Source organism: Bombus impatiens, unplaced genomic scaffold, assembly GCF_000188095.3.
Source record: "Bombus impatiens unplaced genomic scaffold, BIMP_2.2 scf_2415, whole genome shotgun sequence".
Lineage (NCBI taxonomy): Eukaryota > Metazoa > Arthropoda > Insecta > Hymenoptera > Apidae > Bombus > Bombus impatiens.
This window is the reverse complement of record NT_178834.1, coordinates 1-16,866: the sequence shown is the minus strand read 5'-3', so window position 1 is coordinate 16,866 and position 16,866 is coordinate 1. Positions and strand designations below refer to the sequence as shown.

At 36.0% G+C, this 16,866-nt stretch overlaps 1 protein-coding gene and 2 long non-coding RNA genes across 3 annotated transcripts in view; 1 reads left to right on the top strand and 2 right to left on the bottom strand.

Moving 5' to 3' along the window:
* The window catches only part of LOC100747745 (neurexin-1-like), a 74,844-nt gene extending 59,380 nt beyond the window's left edge, over positions 1–15,464 (top strand). The window contains exons 6-8 of the mRNA XM_003494533.4: positions 10,721–11,014; positions 13,547–13,725; positions 15,233–15,464. Of these exons, the coding sequence (XP_003494581.4) occupies positions 10,721–11,014; positions 13,547–13,725; positions 15,233–15,412 (653 nt within the window). The 3' untranslated portion in view covers positions 15,413–15,464. The remainder of the gene's footprint in view (positions 1–10,720; positions 11,015–13,546; positions 13,726–15,232) is intronic.
* Positions 1,570–2,700, bottom strand: LOC112213942. The gene is made up of 2 exons (XR_002947859.2): positions 2,556–2,700; positions 1,570–2,017 (listed from the first exon to the last, which is right to left on the bottom strand). It is a non-coding gene; the product is annotated as an uncharacterized LOC112213942 (long non-coding RNA).
* On the bottom strand, positions 8,725–9,810 carry LOC112213941. The gene is made up of 2 exons (XR_002947858.2): positions 9,698–9,810; positions 8,725–9,200 (listed from the first exon to the last, which is right to left on the bottom strand). It is a non-coding gene; the product is annotated as an uncharacterized LOC112213941 (long non-coding RNA).
* Positions 15,465–16,866: the final 1,402 nt, after the last annotated feature.

The following is a 16,866-nucleotide window of genomic DNA, read 5'->3' as shown; positions in this document are numbered from 1 at the left end:
GTAACGCCACTTACTGGTAGGAAGAAAGGAACCACGTTTTTGGAAATTGAAGTTCGACAAAAAATTACGTTCAGGAAGTGGAAATTCCAGTGACGAGATTTCCCTAGTCAGAGGACTAAGAATCTTTGCTCTTTTTACATTTATGAAAGAAGCGAAGCTTTCATATGCAATTTTTGGACAGGAAAATAATCGAGACTGTGATAATCTGATTCATTTCTAACGCGTGTAATGTAACGAGAAATTAAAGTTTAAGCGTATACCTACCGATGCTTGAGAGTTGAGGATTCTCTGAGGCTCCAAGCAACTGTTTGATTGAACCTAGGCGAATTCCTATTTATAGATGGTTTTGCAACGCGTTATATCCCAGCTACGCGGAACAATCGCTCGTAAACAATTTTTCAATTCGAATCAGAGTCGTAAATTCGCGATTACCTTGATCGTTTGCTTGCGACAAGCAGCGGCTCATATTAATATTCGAACACTCTTTAATGCAAAATAATTTTCGCATTAACGTTGCTGCGAGCTACAAAAGGTGAAAAATTGTGCGAATCGCAGCTTCTCGCCGCTTTCCGCCTTTCCCTGTGACAAGTCTGAAAGATTTTTGTATCTTTCGACGATTGCCCGCTTCCGCATCGAACGATTTCGATTAAATCTTTAGCGTGTATATAGCAGATATAAATGCACAGAACGTACTGTTAAAATTTTCATTACGGAGTCAGATAAAATAGACGTGAAAAGCGACCTTCGCCATTTTTTTCGCGATTTTTTCGAAACTTCTTTCAACGTCGTCCAGTCGACTAACTGTAGCTTCTCAAAGAAACTCAGATCGTTTGATCTTACATTCAGAAATTGATTCTATTTCACAGAGTATCCTAATGTTAATGCGAGCCGCTGTATATTCACGCAATATGTCGCGTTTCCTCCAAGTGGCAAAGTCTTAAAATATTGGACAAATATTGTGCGTGTTTACATCGACAGCGTTGTCAAATGCAGAAAATTCATCTCGCATTCTGGACGATCGTTTAATTGAAAATCTTCGTATATTTCGTGATTGAAAAATTCTTTTCATTTTCGCTCACTGAAGCTTCCGAACACTCTGTACCTTCGCTTTCATTGCGCATCTGCTCCACGTAGATCTACTCGCGTTACGTTTCTCTGAAGCGAGAAAAGACGATTAACTATGATGATAGTTTGTTTAATCCTACAAAGGGAATTGACGAAACTTCCACGGATTTCGGTTGGTTGCAAAAATTGTCATATGATCTTAAGCAGACTTTCTGGTAGCAAAATGGTAAAAAGAAGTAAATTCCATACTCAAATATTGAAATTCTTTTCGGTCTGTCATGGATACGTTTGCGTGGCTTAGCATAATTGTAACTCGTTCCACATACTCTGTGTCTTATATTTCGATATAGTTGGAACCTAAGCTCGATCGTGTAAAAATATTTGTTGCTTTTGATATATCGTATATTCCAAGCACATTCATCTGTAAGTCAGTGAGGAGACTGAATTTGCGTAGTTGTAAAAATGTTGTAAGTGGAGTTTATAACTAAATCGAAAGGAATTCAGTGTTTGCGTTATCTCGTTTATTGCATTCTTTGTAATTCGATTGACAAGGAATAGGATTCTGAATACAGAAAATCAGTGAGCTAATAATCGATCAATTAGCAATCGACGTCCTTTGAATCTTGCAACGTCAGTGCTCCTCAAGATTCAAAGCAAAAATCGATGATCAAAAAGAGGAGGAACAGGAACAAAGATATGCGTGTCAGTCATATAAATTTGAGGAATCTTAATGTTTCTTGCGACACAGGCTCGACTTTATAACTTTTTGAGAGCGGATTCTAGCAGCTGGACCAGTGACTCCAGCCTTGCGTGACATCATAGAAATCGCGTCAGGTTCAGAATTCGACGAAGTAACCAAAAATGACTGCACCAGCAGGAAGATGTAGAAAAGACCAATCGCGCGTGTTCCACTTATCAGCCAATTCATGATACTTTCCGCAAGTTGATGCACCTGTTGAATGTAAATGCAATTCAAATTTATTGTCTCTTAGCAATATGCAAAACGATGCGATTGGAGAAATTATCTCCAACTACGAGTTGAGAAACTGTCTGGAAAAATCACTCATCTGACAAAACAGCGAATTAGGTAAATTGTGTTGGAAGCATCTATGTTCGAATTGATAATTAAATCGTCTGAAAGTGTGCTATAGCGTATATTCATAGAATTAAGAATTAAGAAAGGCAGATCAATCTTAAACATAATACCATTCACTTCCAAGAAGGATAAGATGATATTTTTGAAAATTGCTGTTTTGTTAAACGAGCACGTAAATTGGAGCGAGTTAAATCATTTTTCCTAGTCGACAGATCGAAGAACTTTGTTCCTTTTATATTTGGAAAATGAACAAAAATATCAGCCAATCGATATTCTTTGCATTTGTACGTTAGGTTTGATGTTTCTCTTTCGGAAAGCTCATCAACTACTATTGCAATTCGTTCAAAAATAATCTAATTCGTTTTGTAAGTGGTCATAACGAATAGAATCGTACCTGTAAAATAGCACCGACGAAATGTTGACTACTAACTCGAAATTAACTAATTTTCAGTGGCAGGCTCAGAGCAACTGTTCGTTTCTATCTATACCAATTTCAATTTATAGGCGGTTTTCGGACACGTTGTATCCGAGCTACGCGAACCAGTCGCTGATAAACAATTTTCTGACCATGGACAACAGTCACGAATTCCAGATTGCACTAATCGCTTTCTCGCAAATATGTTCGCGCAACTCGCTGCGATTTCTTCCACCCGATGGAATCTTAAAGCATTGCACAGACAGTCCCATTCATATAAAATGGCGATATTGCTATCATATTGGGGTATTTGTAGAGTATTTTAATATCTTTAATATATTAATATTATAGGATATATACATATAATATATGATAATATTTAATATATAATTTCAATACTTATTTATATTATATAACATATAATATATATATTATATTATACATATAACATATATATATATATTATATTATATAATATAATAATAATATAATATAATGTATGAAAATATATTTTAATGTATCTAAATACATTGAAATATATCTAAATATATTTAGTAATTAAAATGTATCTAATTAATATAATACAATGTATGAAAATTTATTTTAACGTATCTAAATACATTGAAATATATCTAAATATATTTAGTAATTAAAATGTATCTAATTAATATAATACAATGTATGAAAATTTATTTTAATGTATCTAAATACATTAAAATATATCTAAATTATCCAATTATTAAATTAATCTGTTAAATATATCTAAATCATATCAAAATATATCGTGTGTTGTATAAATCGCTGGTACGAAACACGTGCTGCCTGTTTTTCCCAAATGCACTTGGAGATTCAAGCTCGAAGTTGCAAATATTTTTTAACCCTTCTTCTGTCCAAACATTTACCTCTTTTATGTAGCGTTCGCAACAAAATTCGAACTCTGGCAAGTTGCGTAATTACATTGCAAGGAAGCGATTAGCGTAATCTCGAATTCGTGACCGCTGTCCGTGGTTTGAAAATCGTTTATCAGCGACTGCTTCGCGTAAATCGGATATAACGTGTCCAGGAATCGCCTATATATAAGTCGACATTCCTACAGTTACAATAGGACAGTTTTCGTCTCTCGCCTGTTAGTCTCAAGCATCGTTTCACATGTTGTCATTAATATTTTCCAGGTAGAACTCTGTTCGTTATTGTACTGCAAGTCTGAGGAATGGATCTATTGGAACAATGAATGATACGTGTTGAGGTTTATTAAACGTATGAACGGAGGAACGCGTGCATAAATTGTAAAGTAGAAAATATATTTCAATACAGAAGTTTAAGTGCAAGAAGCAATATAATTTGAGCTGGTGCCGATCCGCATGCTAACAGTGTTACCCTATAACTGAAAACCCTGAAGCTGTCGCGTAAAATTAAGCCTTAGGTTTTAAAGACATGAAGGTTGAGCCGTAGCATAACTTTATATTCCTTTTCTATCGAACTTTATTAAATAACATAACTTTATAAGCACAGTTTACTCGACTGATCTGAGAGATGTCGACTGACGAGAGTTTGTAGTTTCAGTGCCGAAGTGGTTCTCGTATTATTACGGAGGAAAGCTCGGTGTGGGTGTGCCCTTTGAGCTAACAACGCGGATTCGTTGTTCACACTTTTCGTTGGGAAAAGTGAGGCTAACGATCCGCGATGCTAATTGATTATAGCCCACGTTAATAAACGAAGATAGGAGGAGGAAGCCTCCTACGAACGTGGCTCGTAGGCGACACTGTTCATGGGGAAAATCAGTTTTTCCGTTAGGTAAATTCGCGCTTTTCCTCCGTAATTTGTACGAACGTATAATAAACCTAAGGACTGTTCCAAGGACCATCCATATACCAATAACACTTACAGGGTTAATAAACTAAAATTTAAATTAAATTTAAATTGAATTTAAATTTTATATTAAATTTTATAATAAAATTTAAATTTAAATTTAAATTAAAACTAAGCTTAAGTATATGGTGCGTCCTTGAGGCTATTGAGGGTACGCGGTGAGTACTTGCACACGTCTGGCCTCTAATGTGGATTGACGTCACACTAGCGTGCGGATCTGGACCAGCTCAAAATTATATTGCTACTTGTACCTACACTTCTGTATTAACCCCCTAACCTACGATTTACGTTCGTGAATTTTGAGCGGAAAACGTAAACAAGCTATTATACAGGGTGGTTGGTAATTAGTGGTACAAGGGGAAAGGGGGTGAGTCTACGCGAAAAAGGAAGTCGAAAATATGGAATAAAAATTTTTTTTTTAATTTTTCCATCGAGACAACGATCTACAGTGAGATCCGTTATAACGAGACGCGATAAAGTGCACGCGTACCGACCGAAAATTCAAAGTCGATTTTCTCGAAAATAAAGCCTCGAACGAAAAATTGTTATTCTATATTTTCCACTTCTTTTTTCGCGTAGAATCACCCCCTTTCCGCTTGTACCACCGGTTACCAACCACCCTGTATATTATATTTGGCCCGATCATCGTACTACGGGCTATGCTCGTAGTTGTAGGTTAAGGGGTTAAAATATATTTTCTACTTTACAATTTACCCACGCGTTTCCCTGTTTACACATCTAGTAACCTCAACAATTACATTCGATTGTACGACCATGAATATCCTCTCGTGGCTCTTCTAAATATTTCCGCGTATATTTAAACACGTCGATAAATTAAACAGGTAAATAAAATTAAATAGGCTGATAAATCATGACACGTTAAATGCAACCTTTACTCCCTTTATTACGGACTACATATAGGTATATATATATAGTACAGATATATAGATATATATATATAGTACAAATATATATATATATAAATATACTACTACATAGATATGCACAATCAATAAGCAAGTGAGTAACGTTCACTGCATATCATCGACGAAGCGACGAAAGGCAAACAAAAACAGAGACAAATGTAATTGATTTCGCGGAATCTTGAAACGTAGAAACCTATTAACTGGATAATGGCGAGTTAAAAAACTGCCCTGCAATGTCCACTGATAAATACTGGACGGTCAGGTGGACATTTTGGCGTGGTAGTGGTTTGGTTACTCAGTTTGATAAAGTCTCTGGCAACTGGAATGTTGTCTTTGCCCATCCGCTCCTCTGACACCACGCCGCGTACAACAGGTTCAGAATTCGATAAAGTTATCGAAAATTGGATGAGAAGGATGGCAAATAGAATGCTGGCCATACATGTCGCACTAAACAGCTTGTTCTTCATGGCGCTTTCTGCAACTTGGTTCACCTGTTGGATGATGCAATTCCAATTCCTCTTAATTATTTCTTAATAGGATGGAAATATAATCAGATAGAAGAAGCTACGGTTAATTAGAAATTGGGGGATCTTCTGTATAAGCAGCGTTACACGAGGAAACGAGACTGTATCGCAAGTCTTCGTGTAGTTTTTGTTTTTTGACGTCAGCTATGTTGGAATTCTTAATCTCACGCTATGTCCATAATATTGGCAACAAATTAATTTCCATTGGACCAGCTTCAGTCCCTGAATATGTCACTGTAACGCCACTTACTGGTAGGAAGAAAGGAACCACGTTTTTGGAAATTGAAGTTCGACAAAAAATTACGTTCAGGAAGTGGAAATTCCAGTGACGAGATTTCCCTAGTCAGAGGGCTAAGGATCTTTGCTCTTTTTACATTTATGAAAGAAGCGAAGCTTTCATATGCAATTTTTGGACAGGAAAATAATCGAGACTGTGATAATCTGATTCATTTCTAACGCGTGTAATGTAACGAGAAATTAAAGTTTAAGCGTATACCTACCGATGCTTGAGAGTTGAGGATTCTCTGAGGCTCCAAGCAACTGTTTGATTGAACCTAGGCGAATTCCTATTTATAGATGGTTTTGCAACGCGTTATATCCCAGCTACGCGGAACAATCGCTCGTAAACAATTTTTCAATTCGAATCAGAGTCGTAAATTCGCGATTACCTTGATCGTTTGCTTGCGACAAGCAGCGGCTCATATTAATATTCGAACACTCTTTAATGCAAAATAATTTTGGCATTAACGTTGCTGCGAGCTACAAAAGGTGAAAAATTGTGCGAATCGCAGCTTCTCGCCGCTTTCCGCCTTTCCCTGTGACAAGTCTGAAAGATTTTTGTATCTTTCGACGATTGCCCGCTTCCGCATCGAACGATTTCGATTAAATCTTTAGCGTGTATATAGCAGATATAAATGCACAGAACGTACTGTTAAAATTTTCATTACGGAGTCAGATAAAATAGACGTGAAAAGCGACCTTCGCCATTTTTTTCGCGATTTTTTCGAAACTTCTTTCAACGTCGTCCAGTCGACTAACTGTAGCTTCTCAAAGAAACTCAGATCGTTTGATCTTACATTCAGAAATTGATTCTATTTCACAGAGTATCCTAACGTTAATGCGAGCCGCTGTATATTCACGCAATATGTCGCGTTTCCTCCAAGTGGCAAAGTCTTAAAATATTGGACAAATATTGTGCGTGTTTACATCGACAGCGTTGTCAAATGCAGAAAATTCATCTCGCATTCTGGACGATCGTTTAATTGAAAATCTTCGTATATTTCGTGACTGAAAAATTCTTTTCATTTTCGCTCACTGAAGCTTCCGAACGCTCTGTACATTCGCTTTCATTGCGCATCTGCTCCACGTAGATCTACTCGCGTTACGTTTCTCTGAAGCGAGAAAAGACGATTAACTATGATGATAGTTTGTTTAATACAGCGTTGTCAAATGCAGAAAATTCATCTCGCATTCTGGACGATCGTTTAATTGAAAATCTTCGTATATTTCGTGACTGAAAAATTCTTTTCATTTTCGCTCACTGAAGCTTCCGAACGCTCTGTACATGTTTGATTGAACCTAGGCGAATTCCTATTTATAGATGGTTTTGCAACGCGTTATATCCCAGCTACGCGGAACAATCGCTCGTAAACAATTTTTCAATTCGAATCAGAGTCGTAAATTCGCGATTACCTTGATCGTTTGCTTGCGACAAGCAGCGGCTCATATTAATATTCGAACACTCTTTAATGCAAAATAATTTTCGCATTAACGTTGCTGCGAGCTACAAAAGGTGAAAAATTGTGCGAATCGCAGCTTCTCGCCGCTTTCCGCCTTTCCCTGTGACAAGTCTGAAAGATTTTTGTATCTTTCGACGATTGCCCGCTTCCGCATCGAACGATTTCGATTAAATCTTTAGCGTGTATATAGCAGATATAAATGCACAGAACGTACTGTTAAAATTTTCATTACGGAGTCAGATAAAATAGACGTGAAAAGCGACCTTCGCCATTTTTTTCGCGATTTTTTCGAAACTTCTTTCAACGTCGTCCAGTCGACTAACTGTAGCTTCTCAAAGAAACTCAGATCGTTTGATCTTACATTCAGAAATTGATTCTATTTCACAGAGTATCCTAATGTTAATGCGAGCCGCTGTATATTCACGCAATATGTCGCGTTTCCTCCAAGTGGCAAAGTCTTAAAATATTGGACAAATATTGTGCGTGTTTACATCGACAGCGTTGTCAAATGCAGAAAATTCATCTCGCATTCTGGACGATCGTTTAATTGAAAATCTTCGTATATTTCGTGATTGAAAAATTCTTTTCATTTTCGCTCACTGAAGCTTCCGAACACTCTGTACCTTCGCTTTCATTGCGCATCTGCTCCACGTAGATCTACTCGCGTTACGTTTCTCTGAAGCGAGAAAAGACGATTAACTATGATGATAGTTTGTTTAATCCTACAAAGGGAATTGACGAAACTTCCACGGATTTCGGTTGGTTGCAAAAATTGTCATATGATCTTAAGCAGACTTTCTGGTAGCAAAATGGTAAAAAGAAGTAAATTCCATACTCAAATATTGAAATTCTTCTCGGTCTGTCATGGATACGTTTGCGTGGCTTAGCATAATTGTAACTCGTTCCACATACTCTGTGTCTTATATTTCGATATAGTTGGAACCTAAGGTCGATTGTGTAAAAATATTTGTTGCTTTTGATATATCGTATATTCCAAGCACATTCATCTGTAAGTCAGTGAGGAGACTGAATTTGTGTAGTTGTAAAAATATTGTAAGTGGAGTTTATAACTAAATCGAAAGGAATTCAATGTTTACGTTATCTCGTTTATTGCATTCTTTGTAATTCGATTGACAAGGAACAGGATTCTGAATACAGAAAATCAGTGAGCTAATAATCGATCAATTAGCAATCGACGTCCTTTGAATCTTGCAACGTCAGTGCTCCTCAAGATTCAAAGCGAAAGTCGATGATCAAAAAGAGGAGGAACAGGAACAAAGATATGCGTGTGATTTATAAATTTTAAGAGTCTGAACATTAGTAGATTATTTTGCACCATTTGGGTAAAAACTTGCGACCATAGATACCGATGTGACATCTCGGTGAAATTCTATATTCCACTGCAGGGGTTACAGCCATCCGTGACATCGCAGAGTTCGTTTCGGGTTCACAATTCGACCAAGTAACCAAGAACGACTGCACGAGAAGGAAGATGCAGAGAAGACTGATCGCGCGCCTTCCACTTATCAGCCAGTTCTTCATCGTACTTTCCGGAAATTCACGCACCTGTTGGTTGTAATCGCAAATTCTATTAATTGTCTCTTAGCAGGATCGAGAAAAAGTATGGAAAAACATCTGACGAGATAAAATAGCGAATTAGGTAAAAATGGGGTTGAAAACATCTATGTTCGAATTGATAATTACACTGTCTGAAAAGCTGGCATATTCATAAAATTGAGAACTAAGAAAGACAGATCAATCTTAAACATAATACCATTTACTTCTAAGAAGAATAAGATGCTATTTTTGAAAATTGCAGGTTTGTTAAACGAGCACATAAATTGAGAACTGTACAAAGTTCTTCTATCTGTTCACTAGGCAAGATGATTTAACTCGGTCTAATTTATATTCGGAAAATGAGTGAAAATATCGTAATGATTCGATTATCAACCGATAGATATTCTTTGTATCTGTACGTTAGGTTTTCTCTTTCACAATGCAATTCGTTCAAGTAATCTGATTCATTTTTAAGTCGCGCAGTGTCATAATGACTGGAACCGTACCTGAGAAGTGTCAATGACAAAACGTTGAACGTTGCTCGAAACTAACTGATCTTCGATGGCAGACCACAAGTAACTGTTCAGTTCTGTCTATACAAATTTCAATTTATAGCAGATTCTCGGACACGTTATATCCGATTTACGCGAAGCAGTCGCTGATAAACGATTTTCAAACCACTGACAACGGTCACGAATTCGAGATTGCGCTAATCGCTTCCTTGCAATGTATTTACGCAACTTACCAGAGTTAGAATTTTGTTACGAACGCTACGTAAAAGACGCAAATGTTTGATAGGAGCGTTAAAAAATATTTGCAACTTCCAGCTGGGATCTCCAAGTACATTTGGAAACCACAGGCAGCACGTGTTCCGTACTAGCGATTTATAGGACACGCGTTATATTTATATTATACGCATAATTAATTCATACATATGATTGATACAATAATCAAATCATATCAACTCGTGATCTCGACCCTAATCTGAGCTTCCACCCTAATCTCAACATTTCCTAAATATTTCACCTTCTTCTTCTTCTTCTTCTTCTTCTAAACATTCTCATCTACAAAGTTGATAAAATCATGACACTTTTACCATTATGCTTCCTTTATTACTAATTCACTACTACTATTAATTAATTTATTTATCGCGAGAACAAAGTCAAAAGAGAAGCGATCCTTGCAAAAGCAAATGCAAGCTACTGAGATTCGTTTCTTGGCTGAAAAGAAATTCTAATTTATCGTCGATCTTCGCACATTTTATACCATTCCAAAGTCCAAGCGCTTTGTTTCTATCACTTGCGGGTAATTGTTTCTCCGTATCAACAGGATACGATGATTCACAGACAAGAAAACCTAACTATCATTGATAAACGACATTGTAGTGTCGAACTGCTGGTTACTTTAAACGATTCTTTGCAATGTCGTTCGACCATCGTGCAAACCATTTGACGATCTATGGATTTGCCCGAGCGTCCAAGGAAACCGCGATCTTCCGTCCAACTAACGCGACGTTCGCATAATTTCAGGTGGCGTGGAGAAGTCGCAGTACGGCCAGCTACCGAAGCAAATTCTCAGCAGACACGGTTTCGAGGGCTGCCTGTCGTCGCTGGACCTGAGCGGCGAGAGTACCAATCTGATCTCCGACGCGGTGGTTCCCAGCTCTCTGGTGGAATCTGGCTGCGACATGTACGCCAGCATGCACGCTGGCAAAAAGTGCACGCACGATCTCTGCTCGAATCATGGCACGTGCGTGCAACAGTGGAATAGTTACACGTGCGACTGCGACATGACCAGTTTTACTGGGCCGACGTGTAACGAAGGTAAAAACATGAATATTTCATGTACACGGCGGACAAATAACAGACTGTGTTCTGTGAGGCGGGAAAATTTCGATACCACCTTCGACATCGTAGCGTGCGATAAACATCGCCGTAGGACTCGCTGGACGAAGCTAGCGTTCAGATACTTTCCCACTTCTTGGCAACTAAGTGATTGCGGATTTTGCCAATACCATCTAATGACAAAATCCGCATTCACTTAGTTGCCAACTGTCTGCTGAGTCGATGGAAACTATCGGTTGGAAAATAATATTATTTTGGTAACAGTATTGTTATCGTTGCTTGACAATGTAATATAATAATGAATATAATGATCGAAATATAAAATAATATTGTTACCGAAACTTCAACTTATTTTGTAAAGTAAAGTTCCATTTCCAAGATAATGGGACCTCAGCAGATATTGTAACTTGAATTTGTTGCGTTTGATGTACTGTATGGAGCAGAAGGACAGACGCTTTTATTATCTCTGTGTTTTATACATTGTACAATATTATTATATATATATTGATAATGAATATAGTAATAGAAATAGTAACAATAACATTGATCATGTATAATAATATTGTTACCAAAGAACAATTACTTTTGTAGATGTTTCAACTCGAATTTGTTGCGTTTGATGTACTGTATGGAGCAGAAGGACAGACGCTTTTATTATCTCTGTGTTTTATACATTGTACAATATTATTATATATATATTGATAATGAATATAATAATAGAAATAGTAACGATAACATTGATGATGTATAATAATATTGTCACCAAAGAACAATTACTTTTGTGGATGTTTCAACTCGAATTTGTTGAGTTTAATGTATAAAGCAGCAGAGCTGTATAAAGCTTTTATCATCTTCGTCTTTCGTACATCAAACCTGACGAGTTCGAGTTTAAGTATCTGCCAAACTTATGGCTTTTTATGGTACAAATTATCTTTTTCTAGAGAATGTCAAATGTAACACAAATATTACATGTACTAATATGAAGGCTATTAAGAAACTCAAAGTTATCTTAGTTTCGTAGAAGATGTAAGATATTAAGAAATCAAAATGTACTCGTTTGGCCATCAAATGCAACATATTCCACTTGAAATATTTTTTGATAAAATCATTGACGAACGTTGATAACAGTATCCCAGTAGTTTCCACCGACTCACTCTGTATAAGTTACACAATAAGCACGTTCCTTGAAGTTTAGGGAAACTTAATCCGACGATTCCTATCTTCCTCGCCTTCTACTTCTTTCCCTTTTTTCTTTTCTCTTATCAAAAGCGTCTTCGAGATAATAATAATAATAATGCGTATCGAAATTGTACAGAGTATATTTCCCAATGTAACTATCTTCGTTGTGACACGCAGCAGACGAGCTGCATCTGCGCTCTTTCCATAGAAAATACCATCTCGCGCTATTTTATTAAGCAAATGTATTAAAACAATGTATATAAATTTTGTACGTCCCGAGTATATTTAGCCTAAGTAAAACGACAGTAATTTGTATTAAGAATATCCGATTACGCGTATATTTTCTAAGGAGTTTGATAAACGAGTAAAGTAGATTAGCAGCCTCTTTCTTCGGCGTTTTGTTATTCGAAGGTAGAAAATTCTTGTAGGAAAAATTTGTCGTTAGAGGCTGCGTGAAGAGACGAAATAAGTTGCCTCGTTTTACGAGGCGTATCTGATCATTCTAATCTAGAGCACTTACGTTGAGTGGTGTTAACGCTATTACTGTAAACATATATACTTCACGGCCTGGATATTTTAGAAAAAGATAAGCAACTTAAAAAAATTTCTTGCAATATTGTTATCAACATTGTTTGTCGAAGAGAACGTCATGTTGAAAATTCAGCTTCTGTATATATAAAATGAATGAATGTAGAATGAAATGTTTCTCCTAGAATAATATCATGGGATCGTGCAAGTATAGTTAATGTAAAATTTTGGAGATCGATGAATGTTAAGAAATATATATTTAAGTAGAATCACGAGACAAACCTTATTGATAAATTTATTAAATTGGACGATAGGGTAATAGGTCGTGGACTAACAGCAACTGTGCGAAATGGGACATTTTTGGCCATTAATTAGATTCATGGAAACATAGAGTTAAAAGAATCGAAAATATGGATACTATACGTTGTTTGATAGTTGTAAAAGATAGTCCTCGTGTCTTTTCATTCAGTTCAATTCGTTGTCTTTTAATTTCTGCCAGTGACAAGCCAGTTCGTGTCGATAGCATGATTATTAATGATAGGTACTATACTAAACAACTGTTATAATTGTACGATAGCGTATCACTGGAAAGTGGAATGAGTTTTTGGTAAAAATTTTGGTAAAAAAGTTAGCTTCTCCTCTGGCAAATTATTTTTCCACGTAATACGATCTCTGTCATTGAGATTCCTTCCTCACAGACTTTACATTTTAGCGATGATTGGTTAGCTCTAGCGTTTAATATTTAGTCATTTTCTATTAACTCTGTATTTGCTGGGCTTATGGCGCGCAATTGTGTCGTTACAGAAGCAGCAGCTTACGAATTCGGAGCCGGCAGAGGAATTATCACCTACACGTTCCCGCCGAATCAGAGGCCGGAAATGAAGAGAGACACGGTGGCCTTGGGCTTTGTAACAAGCGTGAGCGACGCCGTCCTCGTCAGAATAGAATCTGCTTCCAGCAACGACTATCTCGAGATTGAAATTGTTAGTAACGATAGAATAATTCGAGTCGTAGTTCATAAGCCGCTTAAACAATGCAAAATTTGGTCACACATGATATTTCTGAAAACCATTACATTGTTAATGGCTATAGGATAATTTGGATCATAGTTCATAAGCTGCTTTAAAGAGTAGAAAATTTGCTCACACGTACTACTTTGTAAAACTATTAAATTATTAGTAATTACAGATTAATTTGGGTTATAGTTCATAAGCTGCTTAAAGAGTACAAAATTTGGTCACACGCACAGTTCCGTAAAACCATTCAATTGTTAATAATTATAGAATAATTTGGAAGTTTCGTTACGTCGATTTTCAAGAAAGGGAGGAATTTGTAATTTCACATGTAGAGTATATCGTATAAGTATTACTTGTTAATTAACTGATTACGATAGGTGTAAGAATGTACCTGTGAAATCCCAAATTCTCTCATATGTTACATGATATATAATATAATGCTGTAATATATTTAAATTTAAATAGAATTTGCGTATTACGTACGTAATTTTATGTGCGACAATATTTCATGCTGATTATTACTAGAAAGAAAAACGCAAATGACATTTTTAGATGCAGGTAATAAGATTTGAATATTAAGTGGCGATGACAGGCAAATTATAGTTTAATTATAGTTAGAATATATGTTAAATAGCAGTTTATTTTACGAGATACGTTTAAAACAGGGAAACATGTGGAAATATGTCTAAAGACGTTAATTATGTTAATTTTAATCTAAGTGAATATGTTTATTACTTATTTAATTAATTCATTACACAATTTAATGGTATTACGTAATTTCTGGAAAAATAACGCAAATGATATTTGTCAAACATTGATTAATCGATTAAGTCTGTATTTAAACTAATCTGAAGCAACTAAATGGAAGAAAAGAAAGGAAGAGAGTAAAAGTTTGATCTTATGAAGCATACGAAGCCTGTAAATCTGGACAATCTAGACAAAAAATATTTAAACAAGTGACGTATAAGGATAACTTAAAACGCTTTCATACTTCAATTCTCATTAAAATCATCGATACGATTACCAAATGAAAAACAAGAAATAGATTACTAAAAATGTCGAAATACATATTTGATAGAAATTCTATCAAGAAACCTCGATATTCCATGTAAAAATCTACTCTTATTTGATACTAATATTCTTCATTTAGAAAATATACAATTAGAAACAAAATTATTACCATCAAAGACACGATTGTCTCTACTATCGACCAAATGAATACGTAGAATGGAAATTAATCATGTTTTAAGCGCAACTGACGTAATCAACGAACATAAAACGTTTGCTCGCACATAGAATTTCGCAAAATCATTGTCCACGTCGTTCCACCAATTTGTCCACGAGCTTCTGTACAGATACGGACAACAAAATCGCTGTAACTCTCGAATTTCATATATATCATTGACATAAGCGTTCACAGATTTTTTAGAGATGTTTGAAGCAATTGTTAATTATATTTTTCGTTACTTTCCAGGTGGAAGGAAACGTGTTCGCTGTTTACAATATGGGGACGAACGATCATCCGATCGGTGAGGTCGGTGTGAAAGTGAATGACAATCAGTATCACGTGGTGAGATTCACTAGAACAGGGCCGAACAGCACGCTGCAGGTCGACGATTACAATTTACAGTCCAATCATCCATCCGGTAAGTAACTACCACTCTTTCTTCAGGTTTCGTTAGACGCCACTCTTCGTCAAAGGAATCACAATCAAATATGAAAAATATTTACGTACTCGTTGAATCGTCACAGTTTCCTCGCGCGGATTCGATGCTTAGCCTTGTTCAGACTTGGGCAAATTTTATTTGAAACGAAGATTAAAAAATGATAATTTGAAATGATGAATTGTCTTCGAGTACTTTGCTGCTCTTCTTGCTTTCAAAATAATATGGGGAAAAGTAACTTTATCTTGGGTTAAGAACAGATAAATTGTCAAATAATTTTCTATTTTAGTTAACTATTTGGAAATAAAATAACATATAATTAATTTGAGTTGAATATTAACATGAGTTTTTGGTATGTTTGATTGTAAACAATATAGCCAAATTATTTAATTAGTTACCAACTATTTCAAAATAATATTTGCTCAAATAAGATGATATATCGTTAAAATAATCATTTTTCAAATATTCCATGTAGAAAAATGCCCAAGCCTGACCCTGCTATAATCTCTGAATTTTCCTATGAACTAGCATGTTTGATAGTGATTTGAATTTAAGAATACACGTTGCTTGAGGAAAATATGCCAGCAAATAGACGCCAATACGTGAAATAATAAAACGTCACCATGAAAGTTGTACTTTCATGCGTTATTACTAAATAACACTACAATATCTGAACAGAGGGAAAGTCACAGCTTTCTTCATTATGTGTAACTTTATGTAAATTATTTTATCATTTGTAATTTGTAAGCCACTTGTGTATTTTATACACATTTATATAAATTAAAAAATAATAGTACACGTCAGTTGTAAACAAGAAAATTACTCTACCAGTGAGCTACAGTAACAAATCAAACGACCATTTCTCGACCATTCTTCTTTTTTATTAACAACCAGAACAGGTAAATTTGAACCAAAGAAAAGTAACACACAATTCAGTTTCGCCTTGCAACGTTCAAATACACGACTCGAGAAGAAAGTGCCGAAGGTACAGCAACGATATGGTTGCTGGCAAGCAACTGGATGAGACTGTAGTCTTTCGATCCCTTTTATAAGCTTCCCTCGTGCCATTCACGGTCCCAGAACCGTGGGAAGCTAGTGACGTTGGTAGGGTGAATGATCCCACGAGTAGCCAGCGTTTTCGTGGCCCTCGATGATGACCCGGGTGTCGTGCGAGTCGTGGGAATTGGTTACCATTGTTGAAAATGGTAGAGGAACATCTAATTGGTGATCGTAATTTGTTGGTGATTTGTCTATCGAACTTGTTTGAGGAATAGAAAATGATCGAAGCGATTGAATATTTTGCAAAGATACAGAAGAGCACGTAACGTACAAAATTATACCGAACAACAAAAGTATTTAATATATAAAAGTATTTAACAATAAGTAAAGTTGGGGGTGTGCAAACCCTTGGAGGCGGAGCAAAAGACAGTTTTGCAATGTCCCT